The following is a 17,046-nucleotide window of genomic DNA, read 5'->3' on the forward strand; positions in this document are numbered from 1 at the left end:
ATATTGCGTTGCACCAGCTTTTGCCCTAAAAACAGCCTCAATTCGTCGGGTCATGGACTCTATAAAGGTGTCAAAAGTGTTCCACAGGGATGCTGGCCCATATTGACTCCAATGCTTCCCACAGTTGTGTCAAGTTGGCTGGATGTCCTTTGGGTGGTGGACCATTCTTGATACACCCAGGAAACTGTTGAACGTGAAAAACCCAGCAGCGTTGCAGTGCCTGGTACCTACCATACCCTGTTCAAATGCACTTAAATATTTTGTCTTGCCCATTCACCCTCTGAATGGCAGACATGAAAAATCCTTGTCTTAATTGTCTCAAGGCTTAAAAATCCTTCTTTAACTCGTCTCCTTCCCTTCATCTACACTAATTGAAGTGGATTTAACAGATGACATCAATAAGGGATCATAGCTTTCACCTGGATTCACCTGGTCAGTCTATGTCATGGAAAGAGCAGGTGTTCATAATGTTTTTCTCACAGTATAAATACAAAATGCAAGCAGAAAGAAAAACAAACACATTCATCAGTAATGAGGTGCTCAATCAGCTTTCTGAATTGCCCTTGAAGCACTAGAACATCAAATTTAAGAACATTTTGAAGATTGTTTCACAAACAAGGTGCAAGAAAGGTAAATCAGCTTTTAGTTAACACAGTAGAGACCGAAGGAATTTCCAGAGTTAGCCACCCCTGAGACTGAGTGTGGTAACTCATAGTTAAGTAATGATAGGTACTGTGGGAGTTTTTGTAAAAAAAACTTTTGTTATAAATGAAAACATAGCAATGTATCAACCTACGTGACTTCAAAGAGGGCCAACCATCTTTCTGGTAGATAATGCAGTGATGAGTACTAAAATTGTCGCCTGTAATAAAGCACAGTCCGCTATGATGAACCACATCTAATGGCTTTATTGAAGTGGTAGCTGTTTTGAACTGCATGGATCCCCATTGCGGTTGAATGCAGACTTGCTTTATGGTGCACTCCAATTGTATTGTACTTGAGAAGTCAGCTTAGGCTGCTGCTCAAATGTTGCTGCACTAGGCCTACATGTTTCTCCTCTGCATGGTGTTTTGTTGCAGGTTTAGTTTTTTGCTTATTCATTGTCAATCTTTAAAAACTGAAGCCAGACTGCAACATTTTAGTAGCCCAGCTAGGACTGTGGCATGTGTGTGTACACTTTCCCTCTGCTGCATGCTGTAAACAGGAGACAGGAAAGCAGCGCAATTGAAGTTGAATTCACCGATACGGGCGCATCAGGCTGTAATTTCAGAAAGTAGATGACTCAACTATTGACTCATTTATACTTGCTTGTGTGTCCTGTTAAGCCTGCGGGCGTTGTGTTTGATATGTGTGCTAGCCTATTAGCCACGTTATGACTGGCTTTTGATTTGGTTTATTAGGATCTCCATTAGCTGACGCCAGTGGCGACAGCTAGTATTACTGGGGTCTGACATATAACGAGAAATTAATTACAGACAAAAGACTTTACCATTTACATACATTTAAAAACATTAACATGTAGCGTGTGTGTGCATCTATCAATTATACATACATGTCAGTACACACATTTACATGTACTAATAGTTGATTGTATTGACATTTACAGCCTTAGTTAAAATTGTCAGGTTTTTTGTTCAAAATTATTGAAACTCAAACAGTGCGTCCTGAATGGGTGGAGGCAGCAAACAATGTACCAGGCCAGCTGTAATTTACAACCTGATAGCAATATTTTTTTTAACTACCAAGAAATGTATTGGTGAATTATATTAATCATGCATTGAACTGCATCCATCCACCTGCATACATCTATTATCCCAACAGTGCCTTACTGTACATCATGGAATTTTGAGTCAAATAGAACCTATTTTTAAAACCTATAAAGTTGGGAATTTTATATATATTTTTTTACTGATATTACGATTGTCTGTTTGTTTCATATCTGCAAAGTAGTTAAAACGCTGTCAGTTCCACTTTTAAGGAAGGCATCTTGCACATCACAGGAAGTAAATAGTTGAAATATAAAGAGTCACTAGAACGTGACGGGTTAACCGTCGAGTCAGCTAGAGGCTGGCGGAGGGAAGAGCAGCCGATTGACTGACCAGGGTCAATTAAATCACGTTTTCTCTCCCAAAAAAAGCCTGCCGAGAATAAATGCAGATTGGCATAAGTGATGCGTTTATTCGTCTCAGTTAGGATGCCAGAGTCAGTCAGAACTTTCTTAGCCAGGGTAGAAGAGGAGTTTGTACGCTTCAGTGCATTTACTTTTTTTTATGGATCACCAGCAGAGTCAGAGATGGAGCTTAAAAAGAGTTTTTGAGTTTTGCTTTCTTTATCGAGATCGTATGGCTGCACGATTTGGACAAAATATCTAATTGCGATTATTTTGCCAGATATTGCAATCGTGATTATGAATTGAGATTTTCAAGCACTTGGGGGAAAACTGGGTAATTCCATCAGACAAGTGTCAGGTTAGATAATGTCGCTTCTAAAATGAGATCATATGAATGAATACAAAACCAATTGAAACACCATTGTTATGCATATGCTAATAGATAGGATTATTACACCTGCATATTAACAAAACAAACATACATTTTTAACATGATCATCAAAATATCGTGTGCTATAAGAGCAGCACAAAATGTATTAATAACATGAATAAGTTAATTATTTAGTCGGGCACCATAGGCTGCAGATGGAATAGGAAGCGTATGATTGTGTAATTATGTATAAGTAATTTTAATCATTATTATAATTCAAATTTAAGTCAAAGTGCCTTAACATGTAACACGTAGCCTACCAATTGCAAAGGTGCAGCCTGTGTCCAAAACATTGGAGTCTGGTCCAGTCTGGTCCACGTTTGCGGCGTTATCGTTATTCACACTTGCTGCTCCGCATTCAGGCCCCAGGCAGCTAAAGCGTCTCTCAACCCCAGACCGTTGTTTTCTCCCATGTGATCTCCAGTGAAGTAGCCTATGGTGTTTGCAAGCACCAACAATTCAGTGTAAACTTCTCATCAATAAAGTGTACTTTCAAACTAATGTAGGGCTTGGTTGTTTTACTAGACCAAAGGTAATAATCAACGTGTGAGTTTCAACTTCTCGCTTAATTTTGTTATACAGTGTTGGGATGACAATTTGGGAAAAATACAGTGCCTTTAGAAAATATTCTCACTCCTTGACTTTTTCCACATTTTGTTGTGTTACAGACTGCATTTTAGATTGATTAAAATTGAGGTTGTGTGTCACTGACCTACACACAATACTCGATGTCAAAGTGGAATTATGCTTTACGTTTGTTTTTTGTTTTTTTGACTAATTAATAAAAAATGAAAAGCGGAAATGTCTTGAGTCAATAAGTATTCAACCCCTCTGTTATGGCAAGTCTAAATAAGTTCAGGTGCATGGATTAAGTGCATGGACTCACTCTGTGTGCAATAAAAGTGTTTAACATGATTTTGTAACCCACAAATAAAATGATCTGTAAGCCCCTCAGTTGAGCAGTGAATTTCAAACACAGAGTTAACCTCAAAGACCAAGGAGGTTTTCCAATGCCTCGCATAGAAGGGCACTTACTGGTAGATGGGTATAAAAAAGCAGACATTGAATATCCCTTTGAGCATGGTGAAGTTATTAATTACACTTTGGATGTTACACCCAGTCACAACACAGATACAGGCATCCTTCCTAACTCAGTTGCCGGAGAGGAAGGAAACCGCTCAGGGATTTCACCATGAGGCTAATGGTGACTTTAAAACAATTACATAGTTTAATGGCTGTGATAGGAGAAAACTGAGGATGGATCAACAACATTGTAGTTACTCCACAATACTAACCTAATTGATGACAATACTAACCTAACTGACGGAGTGAAAGAAGGAAGCCTGTACAGAATAAAAATATTCCAAAACATGCACCCTGCAGTCAAACTGCAAAAAATATGGCAAAGAAATTAACTTTATGTCCTGAATACAAAGCGTTATGTTTTGGTCAAATCCAAAACAACACATCACTGAGTACCACTCTTCATATTTTTAAGCATGGAGGTTGCTGCATCGTGTATGCTTGTCATCGGCAAGGACTATGGAGTTTTTGGGGTAAAAATAAACAGAATAGAGCTAAGCACAGGTAAAATCCTAGAGGAAAACCTTGTTCAGTCTGCTTTCCAACAGATACTAGGAGACAAATTCACAAATCCTTTCAGCAGGACAATAACCTAAAACTCAAGGCCAAATATACACTGGAGTTGCTTACCAAGATGACATTGTATGTTCCTGAGTGGCCGAGTTACAGGTTTGACTTAAATCAGCTCGAAAATCAATGGCAAGACTTGAAAATGGCTGCATAGCAATGATCTACAACCAACTTGACAGAGCTTGAAGAATTTAAAGAATAATGTGCAAATATTGTACAATACAGGTGCAAAGCTCTTAGACACTTACCCAGAAAGACTTAAAGCTGTAATCGCTACCAAAGGTGCTTTTAACATTGACTCAAGAGGTTGAATGCTCTTTCCATGACATAGCAGTGTTTCCCAAACTCAGTCCTGGGGACCCACAGGGGTTCACGTTTTGGTTTTTGCACTAGTGCTACACAGCTGATTATCAGCTGTGTAGTGCTAGTGCAAATAACTAAACGTGCACCCATTGGGGTCCCCAGGACCGAGTTTGGGAAACACTGAATAGATTGTCCAGGTGAATCCAGTTGAAAGCTATGATCCCTTATTGATGTCACCTGTTAAATCCTCTTCAATCAGTGTAGATGAAGGGGGGAGACAGGTTAAAGAAGGATTTTTAAGCCTTGAGACAATTGAGACATGGATTTTGTGTGTGTGCCATTCAGAGGGTGAATGGGCAAGACAGGGTATGGTAGTAGGTGTCAGGAGCGCCAGTTTGTCAAGAATCAAATGAAATCAAGTTTTTTATTAGTCACATGCGCCGAATACAACAGGTGTAGACCTTACAGTGAAATGCTTACTTACGAGCCCCTACAGTGCAGTTAAAGAAAATACTGTGCTGCTGGGTTTCAAATCAAATTTCACAGTTTCCCGTGTGTATCAAGAATGGTCCACCATCCAAAAGACATCCAGCCAACTTGATACAACTGTGGGAAGCATTGGAGTCAACACGGGCTAGCATCCTTGTGGAACGCTTTCGACACCTTGTAGAGTCCATGCCGACGACGAATTGAGGGTGTTCTGAGGGCATTTTAATCCCACCTTTTAACGCAACAAAATGTGGAAAAAGTCAAGGGGTGCGAATACTTTCTGAAAGCACTGTATGTGTGAGATGGAATCTTTAATCTCCTGTCCAGCTTGTTTGTCATCTTGTTGAAGCCGTCTTTGCTGACAGCCAAAGACATGATTCTTATTGACACTATGTGATTGATCGGCGATAGCCTCTGTGATTTCAATGTTTTTTTGTAGAGTGTTACACTTGAAAACGCATTGGCAATCAATGTCTGTTTAACGCAAGTGGCTGGCTATGGCTGAGGGTGTTTGCTGCTGTCTTTTTTTGACCATGCAATTGGTGTAAAGTAAGGGCTGGTTCTTCTTCAAATAGTTCAATAAATGTGTTGGGTTGCCTCTTGTTGATGCTACAACTCTGAGGCACTTTTTGCATAACACTTGCATTTGGTTGACATCAGTTTACCTGTAGCCGAAATACTGCCATACCGTCGAATATGCGCCCTTCTTTTGCACCAAATTGACGTTCTCGTTAGCACTAGCAGTACTCATGTTTCCGACACTCTGTGAAGCCCTTTCTCTCGTCGCCAGTAATTCACGATAAGAGCTGCTATAATTACCAATGCAATCAAATCCTTTAATCTTCCCTCCTGCTGTGTTTGATTTAGGTTATCACATTTTGATATCATTTCCAGCACCTGTTTGATGCATGAACACAGCACTCTCAAATGTATGTGCCAGTTTGTCATTTCGTTGGTTGGTTTGGTTGGAAATGTGTTTCTTCTGTTATTTGTAGCTGTATGATTCAAAGTCTATGCAGTTTTTCTATGCAGCTTTGGACTTTCTACATGAGTGGGTGTGGTGAAAAAAGGCAACAGGTTTAGGTCGGAGAAAAAAGGAAGTCACTGTTACTGGCTAATGACCACCTAATACCATTTAAAGGGGCAGCTCACAACTGCCCGAAAAAAAGTTTGAAATATGAAAAACTATCCCTTTAAATGTGTACATTTCTGACTTCATAATATTGCTCCAATTGGAACTACAATAACATACATTTTAACAACCAGGGGCTAAAGTTGCATTTAGGCCGCAGTCTAGGCCTTCTATGGTTATTTTTAACTGTCAGTTTTTTATATCTGCTTTCTTCTAAATTATGACTGATCAACCTGTTTGCTTCAACAAATATGCACTGGTGGTTATCAAGGCATGGGCCATGACAATGTACACTCTCAGACAATGCATAACGGTCAGGTTATATTAAACACCAATGCTATACTCCTTGTCTGGCCATAGTTGAACCTGTAGCTCCATGTAACCAGAGTAGCATGATTTGCGCTCTCTTAAAACTGTGTGTGCATAGCCTGTGCTAGCTTGCTCATGCAAGTTAAATGGATTGTCCTTTAATTAAGTGTACAAGCCCTCTTTTCCCCTGATTTCCAATATCAGCGCACACAATCAGGCAGATTAGTTAGCCATCCCCTGAAAACAGATGGGGTTAGTCCATAATATCCCTCAAATACTTATATGGCTATCATGCGCAACATGAAAGCGCTACGTTAACTACTAGCTTCTAGACGCTAGCTGGCTACATAGTGATGTGAGGCATCTATCCGCTGAGGGTGGGTTTGCACTGCATGTACTGTAAATACCCCAAGATCATCAGCTGTTCTAAAAATACCAGCAGCATGACCAAAATCCACACCCCAGGTCTTGTCTGTGACCGATATAGCCCTAACGGGGCTTTCATGCAGCATTCGGGGCACTAAGTATATCACCTTTTTGTCACCAGGCCTAGCCAGGACTTTAAATAGCCACGGCTGTATTGAACTTGAGACATTATGTAAGAGGATAGAGAGCCTGGCGTGCTGGATGCACGTGGGGCCTCTGTTTCCCCTGTCTGTCTGAGCAAGCTAGCGCTCTGCTCTGTGCTATGTTTGCCCGCTGAGCCATGGCTCTGACTGTGTTGCTCTCCCTTCCTCTCTTTCCCTTCTTCTACCCTTCTCTCTCACTCTACCTCATGCTCTCTCGTTCTGTATGTCGTATTTTATTCAAGTCTCTCAATGACAGTTTTATTTCTCTCTCCTCTCTCTCTCTCTCCTCTCTCTCTCTCTCTCTCGCTCTCTTTCTCTCTCCCTCCCTCCCAGTGCTCAATGCATAATACAAGGAAGTGAAGCGCCTGGTAGTTGTCAAGGAAAACCTATTCTTGGAAAGCCCTGAGTCACTCCTGCAGTCATGTTCTGTGGAGATAACTATGATACTTGTAGCATGAGGACACCACAGAAAGGGCATACTTCATGTCTTTTTATATTTCTAATTGTATTTTTAACTTGTGTAATTTATAGTACAGTAAGTCAAGTTGTCTAAATGGGTAAACAAAATGAGAAACAAGATTTTCCACTTTGGTGGTGCACATCTTTACAATTTTATCTATTTCTGAAAGCGATTTCTCAGTGAGAGATGGGGCAAGCATGGATACTACCAGTTAATCATTCAACTCTGCATACAGAAAAAGTGAAAGGGCAAACACATTTGCCCCAGACTTACACAACAACCAACCAAATCATAGTTTGACAAAAAAATCCCATTCTGGTTTTCAGCGAAAAGGTACACGGAAGGACTGTCCACTAACACCACATCACATTGGTTTATTGTATGAATACCATTGTAACATTTTAGCTAAAGCGTTCAGGTATAATGCTTTATAACTTGTTATAAATATGTATTAGCCTTTATAATTTCTTAGAACAATGCTTATAATGTCTCTTTATGCACCAATGCCAATGAGGGTGAACTTGTTAACCATTAGCGTATTCATGGCAGACTGAATAGGACCCCTGGGGCTGGATCAAGCTTAAGCACAGGGTTTAAAATGGGAAACTCTTAATAAACTGGCCTGGCCTCAAGGTGTCATGTCTGGGCACAGGCTGCTAGTGACGTGAGCTTTCTGGGGAAAGTCTACTGGTTTCTTGACTTCAGCGTGACCTATAATGTATATTCTTTATTTATTTATTCTTTATTTATTGGCGAAGTAGATGGCATGGCTTAGCATTGAACGCTGCTTAAATTTAAAATGTTTGGTTTTGTCCTTGTCAGCATCATGTCTATCTTTATTCATCCACCATGTCTTGCTTGACATGCAGTAGCAATTCTCCATAGTGATTATTCCTCTCAAATGTAAGTAATCATATACAGTGTCTTCGGAAAGTATTCAGACCCCTAGACTTTTCCCACATTTTATTACGTTACAGCCTTAACCTAAAAATGGATTAAAAATAAATAAAAATCACCAGTTTACGCACAATGCCCCATAATGACATAGCAAAAGCAGGTTATTCGAATTTTTGCAAATGTATTAAAATAAAAAGCAGAAATACCTTATTTACATAAGTATTCAGACAATTTGCTATGAGACTCAAAATTGAGCTGATCATCCTTGAGACTTTTCTATAACATGATCGGAGTCCACCTGTGGTAAATTCAATTGATTGGACATGATTTGGAAAGGCACACACCTGTCTATATAAGGTCCCACAGTTGACAGTGCATGTCAGAGCAAAAACCAAGCCATGAGGTCAAAGGAATTGTCCGTAGAGCTCCGAGACAGGATTGTGTCGAGGCACAGATCTGGGGAAGGATACCAAAAAATGTCTGCAGCATTGAAGGTCCCCAAGAACACAGTGGCCTCCATCATTGTTAATTGGAAGAAATTTGGAACCACCAAGACTCTTCCTAGAGCTGGCCGCCCGGGCCAAATTTAGCAATCGGGAGAAGGGCCTTCATCAGGGAGGTGACCAAGAACCGATGGTCACTCTGACAGAGCTCCGGAGTTCCTCTGTGGAGATGGGAGAACCTTCCAGAAGGACAACCATCTCTGCAGCACTCCGTCAATCAGGCCCTTATGGTAGAGTGGCCAGACGGAAGCCACTCCTCAGTAAAAGGCACATGACAGCCCGCTTGGAGTTTGCCAAAAGGCACCTAAAGACTCTCAGGCCACGAGAAACAAGATTCTCTGGTCTGATGAAACCAAGATTGAACTCCTTGAACTGAATGCCAAGTGTCACGTCTGGAGGAAACCTGGCACCATCCATAGGGTGAAGCATGGTGGTGGTGGCAGCATCATGCTGTGGGGATGTTTTTCAGCGGCAGGGACTGGGAGACTAGTCAGGATTGAGGCAAAGATGAACGGAACATAGTACAGAGAGATCCTTGATGAAAACCTGCTCCAGTGTGCTCAGGACCTTAGAATGGGGCAAAGGTTCACCTTCCAACAGGACAATGACCCTAAGCACACAGCCAAAACAACACAGGAGTGGCTTTGGGACAAGCCAGCCAGAGCCCGGACTTGAAGCCGATCGAATATCTCTGAAGAGACCTGAAAATAGCTGTGCAGCAATGCTCCCATCCAACATGGTTGAGCTTGAGAGGATCTGCAGAAAAGAATGGGATAAACTCCCCAAATACAGGTGTGCCAAGCTTGTAGCGCCATACCCAAGAAGACTCGAGGCTGTAATCCCTACCAAAGGTGCTTCAACAAAGTACTGAGTAAAGGTTATGAATACTGAATATTTTTTATTTACATTTTTTATTCTTAACCTGTTTTTGCTTTGACATTATCGGGTATTGTGTGTAGATTTGAGGATTTATTTTTTTTAAATAAATTTTAGACTAAGGCTGTAACCTAACAAAATGTGGAAAAAGTCAAGGGGTCTGAATACTTTCCGAAAGCACTGTATCTTGCCATTCTCAAAAGAGTGCAATCATTGGCATGTCTAATTTCAGTGCTTTCATCTTCTATCCGATTGGATCAATTTCTGGATCATTTCAAGATATTCTGCATTTGTTTCACTGTTCCATTTTTTTCCTGAATGTTTAATTGGTGGTGAAAATGCATTTAATATGGTGTTGCAATGTAATTTAAGCATTTCATCAGGCATCAGCATCATTCGGAAATGCCAGAACTAACTCATGTAGGCCAGCTACTGTATCCACCAGTACTACTGTATCCACCAGTACTGTATGTCCACCATTATCTCCCACATAACAGCAACATAGACTCCAATATGCCAGTAGAGAGCATAGAGACTTTACATAGTTTTATATGTTATACATCCTTACTAGGCAAGGAGGTCAGTAATGTCCTACTGCGCATGTAGACTAGACCTTACAATATGCCTTGCTTTCGGAACTGGCAACCACAAGGAAGGAAGGCTGAATTAGGAGCAGGGGTCTTCAGTTGGCGTGGAGACGGTGCCGTGTCATGTAGGTCCCCAGAGGGACGGCCTGATAGCCGCTCCGATGATCCTATCAGGGCCCTTTGCACTCATCCAAATCCCAGATTAAACGCCCCCGCCTCTCTTGCTTCAACCCGCAGAGGCAGCACTCCTACAAGTCCCTGCCCTCCCCCCTCGTTCCTCCCTCCCTTCCCCTCCTTGTGTAACTGTGCCGGGCTGGATTACTAAGCTCTGAGGCAACTGAACCGGGGGGCTCTGACAAGCTCCGACCAGAATGGTTAGGTAGGGGGAGAAAACTCTCATTCACTTCCTGACATTCATTAACAGCCTCTTTTTTTTTCTACCCACGTGCATTTGGTCTTACCAGTAGATTGCTGCTGTTATGTTGCTAGTGCAACGCACTTGGTCAAGTTGGTCTGATGCTTCAATGGTTGACAGTTCATAACCTTATGTGCATTTTGGAGGGTCTGGCTGGAGTGGACTGAGTGGGTGTGCTTATTTGTGGACGTGTGGTCCGTGTTAGAGCTTTCTGAGGGAAGTGAGCCTGCTAACTGTTAAGTGTTTGGGGATAGACCTGGGCAGTGTGGTCCCTCTCAGAGTAGGTCAGGCCAGGGAGAGAGCGAGAAAGGGGAGGATTAGTGCAGTAATTGGTGAGAAGTGCTCTTTGTTCTATTGAGGGGTCAGGGGTCAAACAAGGGGTGAACTCCTGCCTGATCCTCATTAGCAGGCATGCGAGTGTATGTATGTGTGCGTGTGTGTTTAAGTGCATTGGGGTGGGGGTTGCAGACTAGATGGACTAAAGCCCAAAACAGAAAAGGATACTGACCGCTCTCTCTTGCCCGTTGACCTGCAATGGACACAAAGCGTCGGCCACTTTGTCGGGCATTTGTTTCAATATCAAAACAAACAAAACAAAGCTCTCTGAACATTGTTGCATGTGTTTTGGAATGGGTGGCCAGTGATAAACTGGTCCTGAACAACTCTAAAACTAAGAGCATTGAATTTGGTACAAATTATTCCCTCAGTTCTAGGGAAATCTATGGTGTGGCTGTTGAACTAGTTGAGGAGACTAAATTACTTGACGTTACCTTAGATTGCAAACTGTCATGGTCAAAACATATAGATTCAATGGTTGTAAATATGAGGAGAGGTCTATCTGTAATAAAGAGATGCTCTGCGTTTTTGACAGCACACTCCAAAAAGCAAGTTCTGCAGGCTCTAGTTTTGTCTTAACTTGATTATTGTCCAGTCGTGTGGTCGAGTGCTGCAAGGAAAGACCTAGTTGAGCTGCAGGCGGCCCAGAACAGAGCAGCACATCTTGTGCTTTATTTTATTCAAAGGGCTGATATAAATTCTATGCGTGTCTCTCTTGGCTAAGAGTTGAGGAGAGACTGACTGCATCACTTCTTTTTATAAGAAACAATGTGTTGAAAATCCCAAATTGTTTGCATGGTCAACTTTCACACAACTCTGACAGACACGCTTATCCCACCTGACATGCCACCAGGGGTCTTTTCACAGTCTCCAAATCCAGAACAAATTCAAGAAAGCATACGGTATTATATAGAGCCATTTTTGCATGGAATTCCGTTCCATCTCATATTGCTCAAGTAAACAGCAAACCTGGTTTAAAAAAAACTGATAAAGCAACACCTCAAGGCACAGCACCTCTCCCCTATTTGACCTAGATAGTTTGTGTGTATGAATTTATATGTAGGCTACGTGTGTCTTTAAAACTTTTTTTTAATGTAGTTCTGTACTTCAGCTGTTCTTGTCTGTTAATGTTCTGTATTATGTCATGTTTCATGTTTTGTGTGGACCCCAGGAAGAGTAGCTGCTGCTTTTGCCACAGCTAATGGGGGATCCTAATAAAATACAAATAAAATACAAAAAATGTGATTCACTCCAAAAAGATACCGGTAATGTTGCAATGTTAGTTGTTAGTTGTTATTACAGAGCAATGGTGATTTTCACAGGGTGAACTAGTGTGAATGTTTTATGCTTGAACGGGTTCAGAGACTACATGGTCTGAGTGGGCTGCCATTGTTTCATCAGTTGAAATGACTGACAGCAATGCTGGGCTGACTTAAAAAGCTGCTTGTCTGGGATTACTATAGTAACACATGGCATTCTTTCCTGATTGGTAGAATTTTTTTTTCTCCATGACCCAGTAAAAAAATTCAGATGAATAACAAAATGAAGTCTAGTCTGGACCCCAGTCAACACAATACAACCCAAGTGGTGTACTCTACTCTACGGGACTGTGTATTCAAGATGGTAGCACCCCAGAATACCATATACTGTATGTCCCAGTGGTGGTCGGTGCCGTTTAAGATGTGGGAGGACACATTTTTTTAATGAGCATGGCCTTATTTCTATTACAGCATATTGGATGGCTCTCATTCATATTCCATTCACCCAGTTCAATGTAACATTGATAGGTTTGGGCTACTACATGAAACTCAGATGTTCCCTATACCCATCATGAGGTTGCTACAACCTAGCCTATGAATGAAAGTTTACAACGTAGGTGCACACAGGTCGAGAGAGAAATTTGAGGTGACGGCCTTGCACACTCTTGCCTGCATCTAGCAGATCTAGGGTGAAATCATTAGGCCAACAGTTGCAAACGAGAGTTTCCATTGGACAAATTCAGGTATGTGTATTGTCACGGTTTTCGTCGGTAATGGAGGACCATTTACGCAGCAGGTATGTGTGCGCTCATCTTGACGTTTATTAACTTCCCAAAATGAACACCAAAATAACAAAACAAGTGAACGAACAATATACAGACAGTCTGGCAAGGCACAAGGCTAAACACAGAACAATCTCCCACAAACACACAGACAAACACACCCAACTAATATAGGACTTCCAATCAAAGGCAACACCACACAGCTGCCTTCAATTGGAAGTCCACCCCAATTAACTCTACATAGAAACACACTTACTAGACTACACATAGAAATACATAAACATAGACCATAAACCAGAAAACTAAATCAAACACCCTTTTACCAAAACACCACCCCGAACCACATAAAACAAATACCCTCTGCCACGTCCTGACCAAACTACAATAACAATTAACCCTTATACTGGCCAGGACGTGACATTTATCCCCGTTTCGTTCCGTTTGCTTCCATTTAAGAAGTGTTTTTCAACAGAATCGGTGGAATGAATACACCCCTGATCACGAGTAAACACAGTTCACTTTCATAGCAACCACATTGCATTCCTTCTCGCATCAACTTATTTATAAAACCCTTTTAGGCCTCACTCCTCCCTATCTGAGATATCTACTGCAGCCATCATCCTCCACATACAACACCTGTTCTGCCAGTCACATTCTGTTAAAGGTCCCGAAAGCACATACATCCCTGGGTTGCTCATCTTTTCAGTTCGCTGCAGCTAACGACTGGAAAGAGCTGCAACAAACGCTCAAACTGGACAGTTTTATCTCAATCTCTTCATTCAAAGACTCAGTCATGGACACTCTTACTGACAGTTGTGGCTGCTTTGCGTGATGTATTGTTGTCTCTACCTTCTTGCCCTTTGTGCTGTTATCTGTGCCCAATAATGTTTGTTTCATGTTTTGTGCTGCTACCATGTTGTTACTACCATGTTGTTGTCATGTTGTGTTGCTACCATGCTGTGTTGTCATGTTGCTGCCTTGCTATCTTGTTGTCTTAGGTCTCTCTTTTATGTAGTGTTGTCTCTCTTTTCATGTGTGTTTTTGTCCTATATTTATTTTTATTTGCTTATTTTTAATCCCAGGCCCCATCCCCGCAGGAGGCCTTTTGCCTTTTGGTAGGCCGTCATTGTAAATAAGAATTTGTTCTTAACTGACTTGCCTAGTTAAATAAATAAAATGTATGCACTCTCCTCCTCTCACCTTTTCCCTTCGCTTGTGGACTTCAATGCACAACACATCAGCTGTATGTAACGAAAAAATATATATACAATTCCAAGCCAAACCATATTATAACCACTACACACGGCCTACATCGTTGTCACAATATTAGCTAAAGTAACGTCATAGTCAACATAGCTAATAGAACTAATGCGTTAGTAAACCCGCTACAATCATGCAGTGATGTTAGTGTACCGTCAGTAAGCAGTTTAGCAGTTACACCGGTGTGCGCCGGTGGAAATACATTTGTAAAACCAAAAGCTTACCTTGACTTTGAAGAGTTCCAGTGTTGTGTTGGATAGTCATAGCCAGCTAGCTAACATAGTATCCCTCTGTTTGAGCAGGGCGTTTGAGTAGGCTAAAGTAGGTAGCTCCATTTGCTAGCTAAGTAAGTGAAACTGAAAGTGAAAAAGAAATATTGAAATCTCTGTCTTTGTCTTTCTCTTGCTTCTCCTTCATTTTGGAAGAAATTAATTTGTTCTAAACTGTTCAGCTATTGTCTTTCCCTCTCTTTGAGTCAACTACTCACCACATGTTATGCACTGCAGTGCTAGCTAGGTGTAGCTTATGCTTTCAGTACTAGATTAATTCTCTGATCCTTTGATTAGGTGGACAACATATCAGTTCATCCTTCAAGAGCTCTGATAGGTTGGAGGATGTCCTCCGGAAGTTGTCATAATTACTGTGTAAGTCTATGGAAGGGGGTGAGAACTATGAGCCTCCTAGGTTTTGTATTGAAGTCAATGTACCCAGAAGAGGACAGAAGCTAGCTGTCCTCCAGATACACCATGTTGCTACCCTACAGAGTGCTGTTGAGGCTAATGTAGACCTTCATTGCAAAACCGTGTGTTTTAATCCATTATTTGGTGAACATATTAATAATTTATTCTGTAGTTTTATCTAAAAAGGATAACTTTTTCAATGTTTTGCCAAGAGTGGGCAATGCTGTCAGCAAGGCAAAGGGTGTCCACTTTAAAAAATCTCAAATATAAAATATGTTTTGTTTAACAATTTTTTGGGTTACTACATGATTCCATATGTGTTATTTTGTCGTTTTGAGGTCTTCACTATTATTCTACAATGTAGAAAATAGTAAAAATGAAGAAAAACCCATGAATGAGTAGGTGTGTTCTAACTTTTGACTGGTACTGTACATAGAATGTTGCACATACTCATAGTGCAAGTAACAACTGGTGGGCAGCAGTGTGATCAGGAGGATGTGGTGCTTGTTGTTTATTTACATTTACCTCTTTTTTTTATTACCACATTATGTAATAGTATAACTATAATACTATATATAATTATGAAATGACTGGTTGTACAGCAGAAATCTAATCGACATAAAAATGTGCGCTACAGTATTTCTCCTTTACATTTTGTTTTTATTTTCCTCTTCCTCCCCCTGTACTTGACAATAGTTCCCTCTTCTGCACAGCTAAGCCATATAGCCTTCTGTAGAATAGTACAAAACGGATTTCTTCAATGTTAAAGGTACTGTCATACAAAGTAGAGTATTATAGAAGACACAACAGTTTTATGTAGCTATGTCCAACCTCTGCCGTATGGTATTCTCTGAATGCATAGTTAGGTTTTGAAAAGCCTGACGCCATACTCTCATTGTATCGTAGGATAATCTAGAAGACTGGCACATAAGGCTCTACTGCTTAGTAGAGATGAGCTTGATTCTTGCCCGCTATGATTGAAACAAGGACCTGTAACGCCTTTTTATGTTACGTTTTCACACATATTGGGTCGTATTCATTTGTGCACACTGTAGCAAAACATTTTAACAAAGGAAAACAAAAACAAGTGTATCTTATTCAACAAATCCATGTAGTCCCTCCCTGTTTCAGTATGTTTTCTTCCATTTGGTGCCTAGTAAATACGACCCGGCTATTTGGTTTGGTTTGTCTTGAGGTCATGGCAGTCATGGAACATTGAGGCCTGTGGTAATGCACAGGATGGAAAGTGTTTGGTGTGCCTCTCCAACCTTGACAGAAACATTGATTTTTGGCTCTGAGAATGGGATTTATAGTTATTATAGCTTGGTAGACAGAGCATGGTGCTGCAGAAATTTCAAACAGAGAAAAAGTTGACTCTTAGAAATGTCAAACGTGCTCAACAACTCACATAAAAAGACTGAATAGAAAAAACAAATAAAATACTACATTGCTATCATCTTGCTACTACAGCAATACAATGTATTGTACTGGTAACAGTCATGTACTTGTAATTCCTCTTATCTCCTACTGACTGCCTGTTTTTGAACGAGGTGGATCATAGTGATCCCTATTCTACAGTATATCAGGTGTGTTTCTGAGTCTCCACACATAAAAAAAATCTACTTTGGCAAATGATCCCTTCATTGCTATATATCCCAGTCCATTGTTAATGCCACAGCATGGGCCTTTGATGATATCAGAGAGAGCCTTGTTCATTCCCCCCTGCCATGTATTTGTGTCTAATCCCTTGGTGAATGCCAGTGGTAATCGGTTATGATTTGCTGCTGCTGTTTGAAAAGTTCCTCAGTAATCTCCTGGGCTTGGAATGAGAAAAAGCATGGTGCCTGGGTGGATGAGGGGGTCAGGTGCAATCTGGGCCAGTGTCAGTCCCCAGATGTCTGCAGCTTCCTGTGGCTTTGGCCCCGTCTGTTCCCTCTTCCCTCAGCTCCACTACTGTCTACTATTGGCATCTCTCTCTCTCTCTCTGTCCCTCTCT

General features: G+C 41.0%; 1 protein-coding gene across 3 annotated transcripts in view; it reads left to right on the plus strand.

The window, feature by feature from the left end:
* Positions 1-17,046, plus strand: part of LOC106572187 (tyrosine-protein phosphatase non-receptor type 11) — a 61,819-nt gene that overhangs the window by 3,232 nt on the left and 41,541 nt on the right. Inside the window, exon 1 of one of the 3 annotated variants that reach the window (XM_014146129.3) lies at positions 10,605-10,697. The exons of the other annotated variants lie outside the window; for them this stretch is intronic. Coding sequence (XP_014001604.1) covers positions 10,690-10,697 — 8 coding nt within the window. The 5' untranslated portion in view covers positions 10,605-10,689. Of the gene's footprint in view, positions 1-10,604; positions 10,698-17,046 lie in introns of those variants that run through there. 3 annotated transcript variants of the gene reach the window in all.

The sequence above is a fragment of the Salmo salar genome, chromosome 15, assembly GCF_965601325.2.
Source record: "Salmo salar chromosome 15, fSalSal1, whole genome shotgun sequence".
NCBI classification, from domain to species: Eukaryota; Metazoa; Chordata; class Actinopteri; order Salmoniformes; family Salmonidae; genus Salmo; species Salmo salar.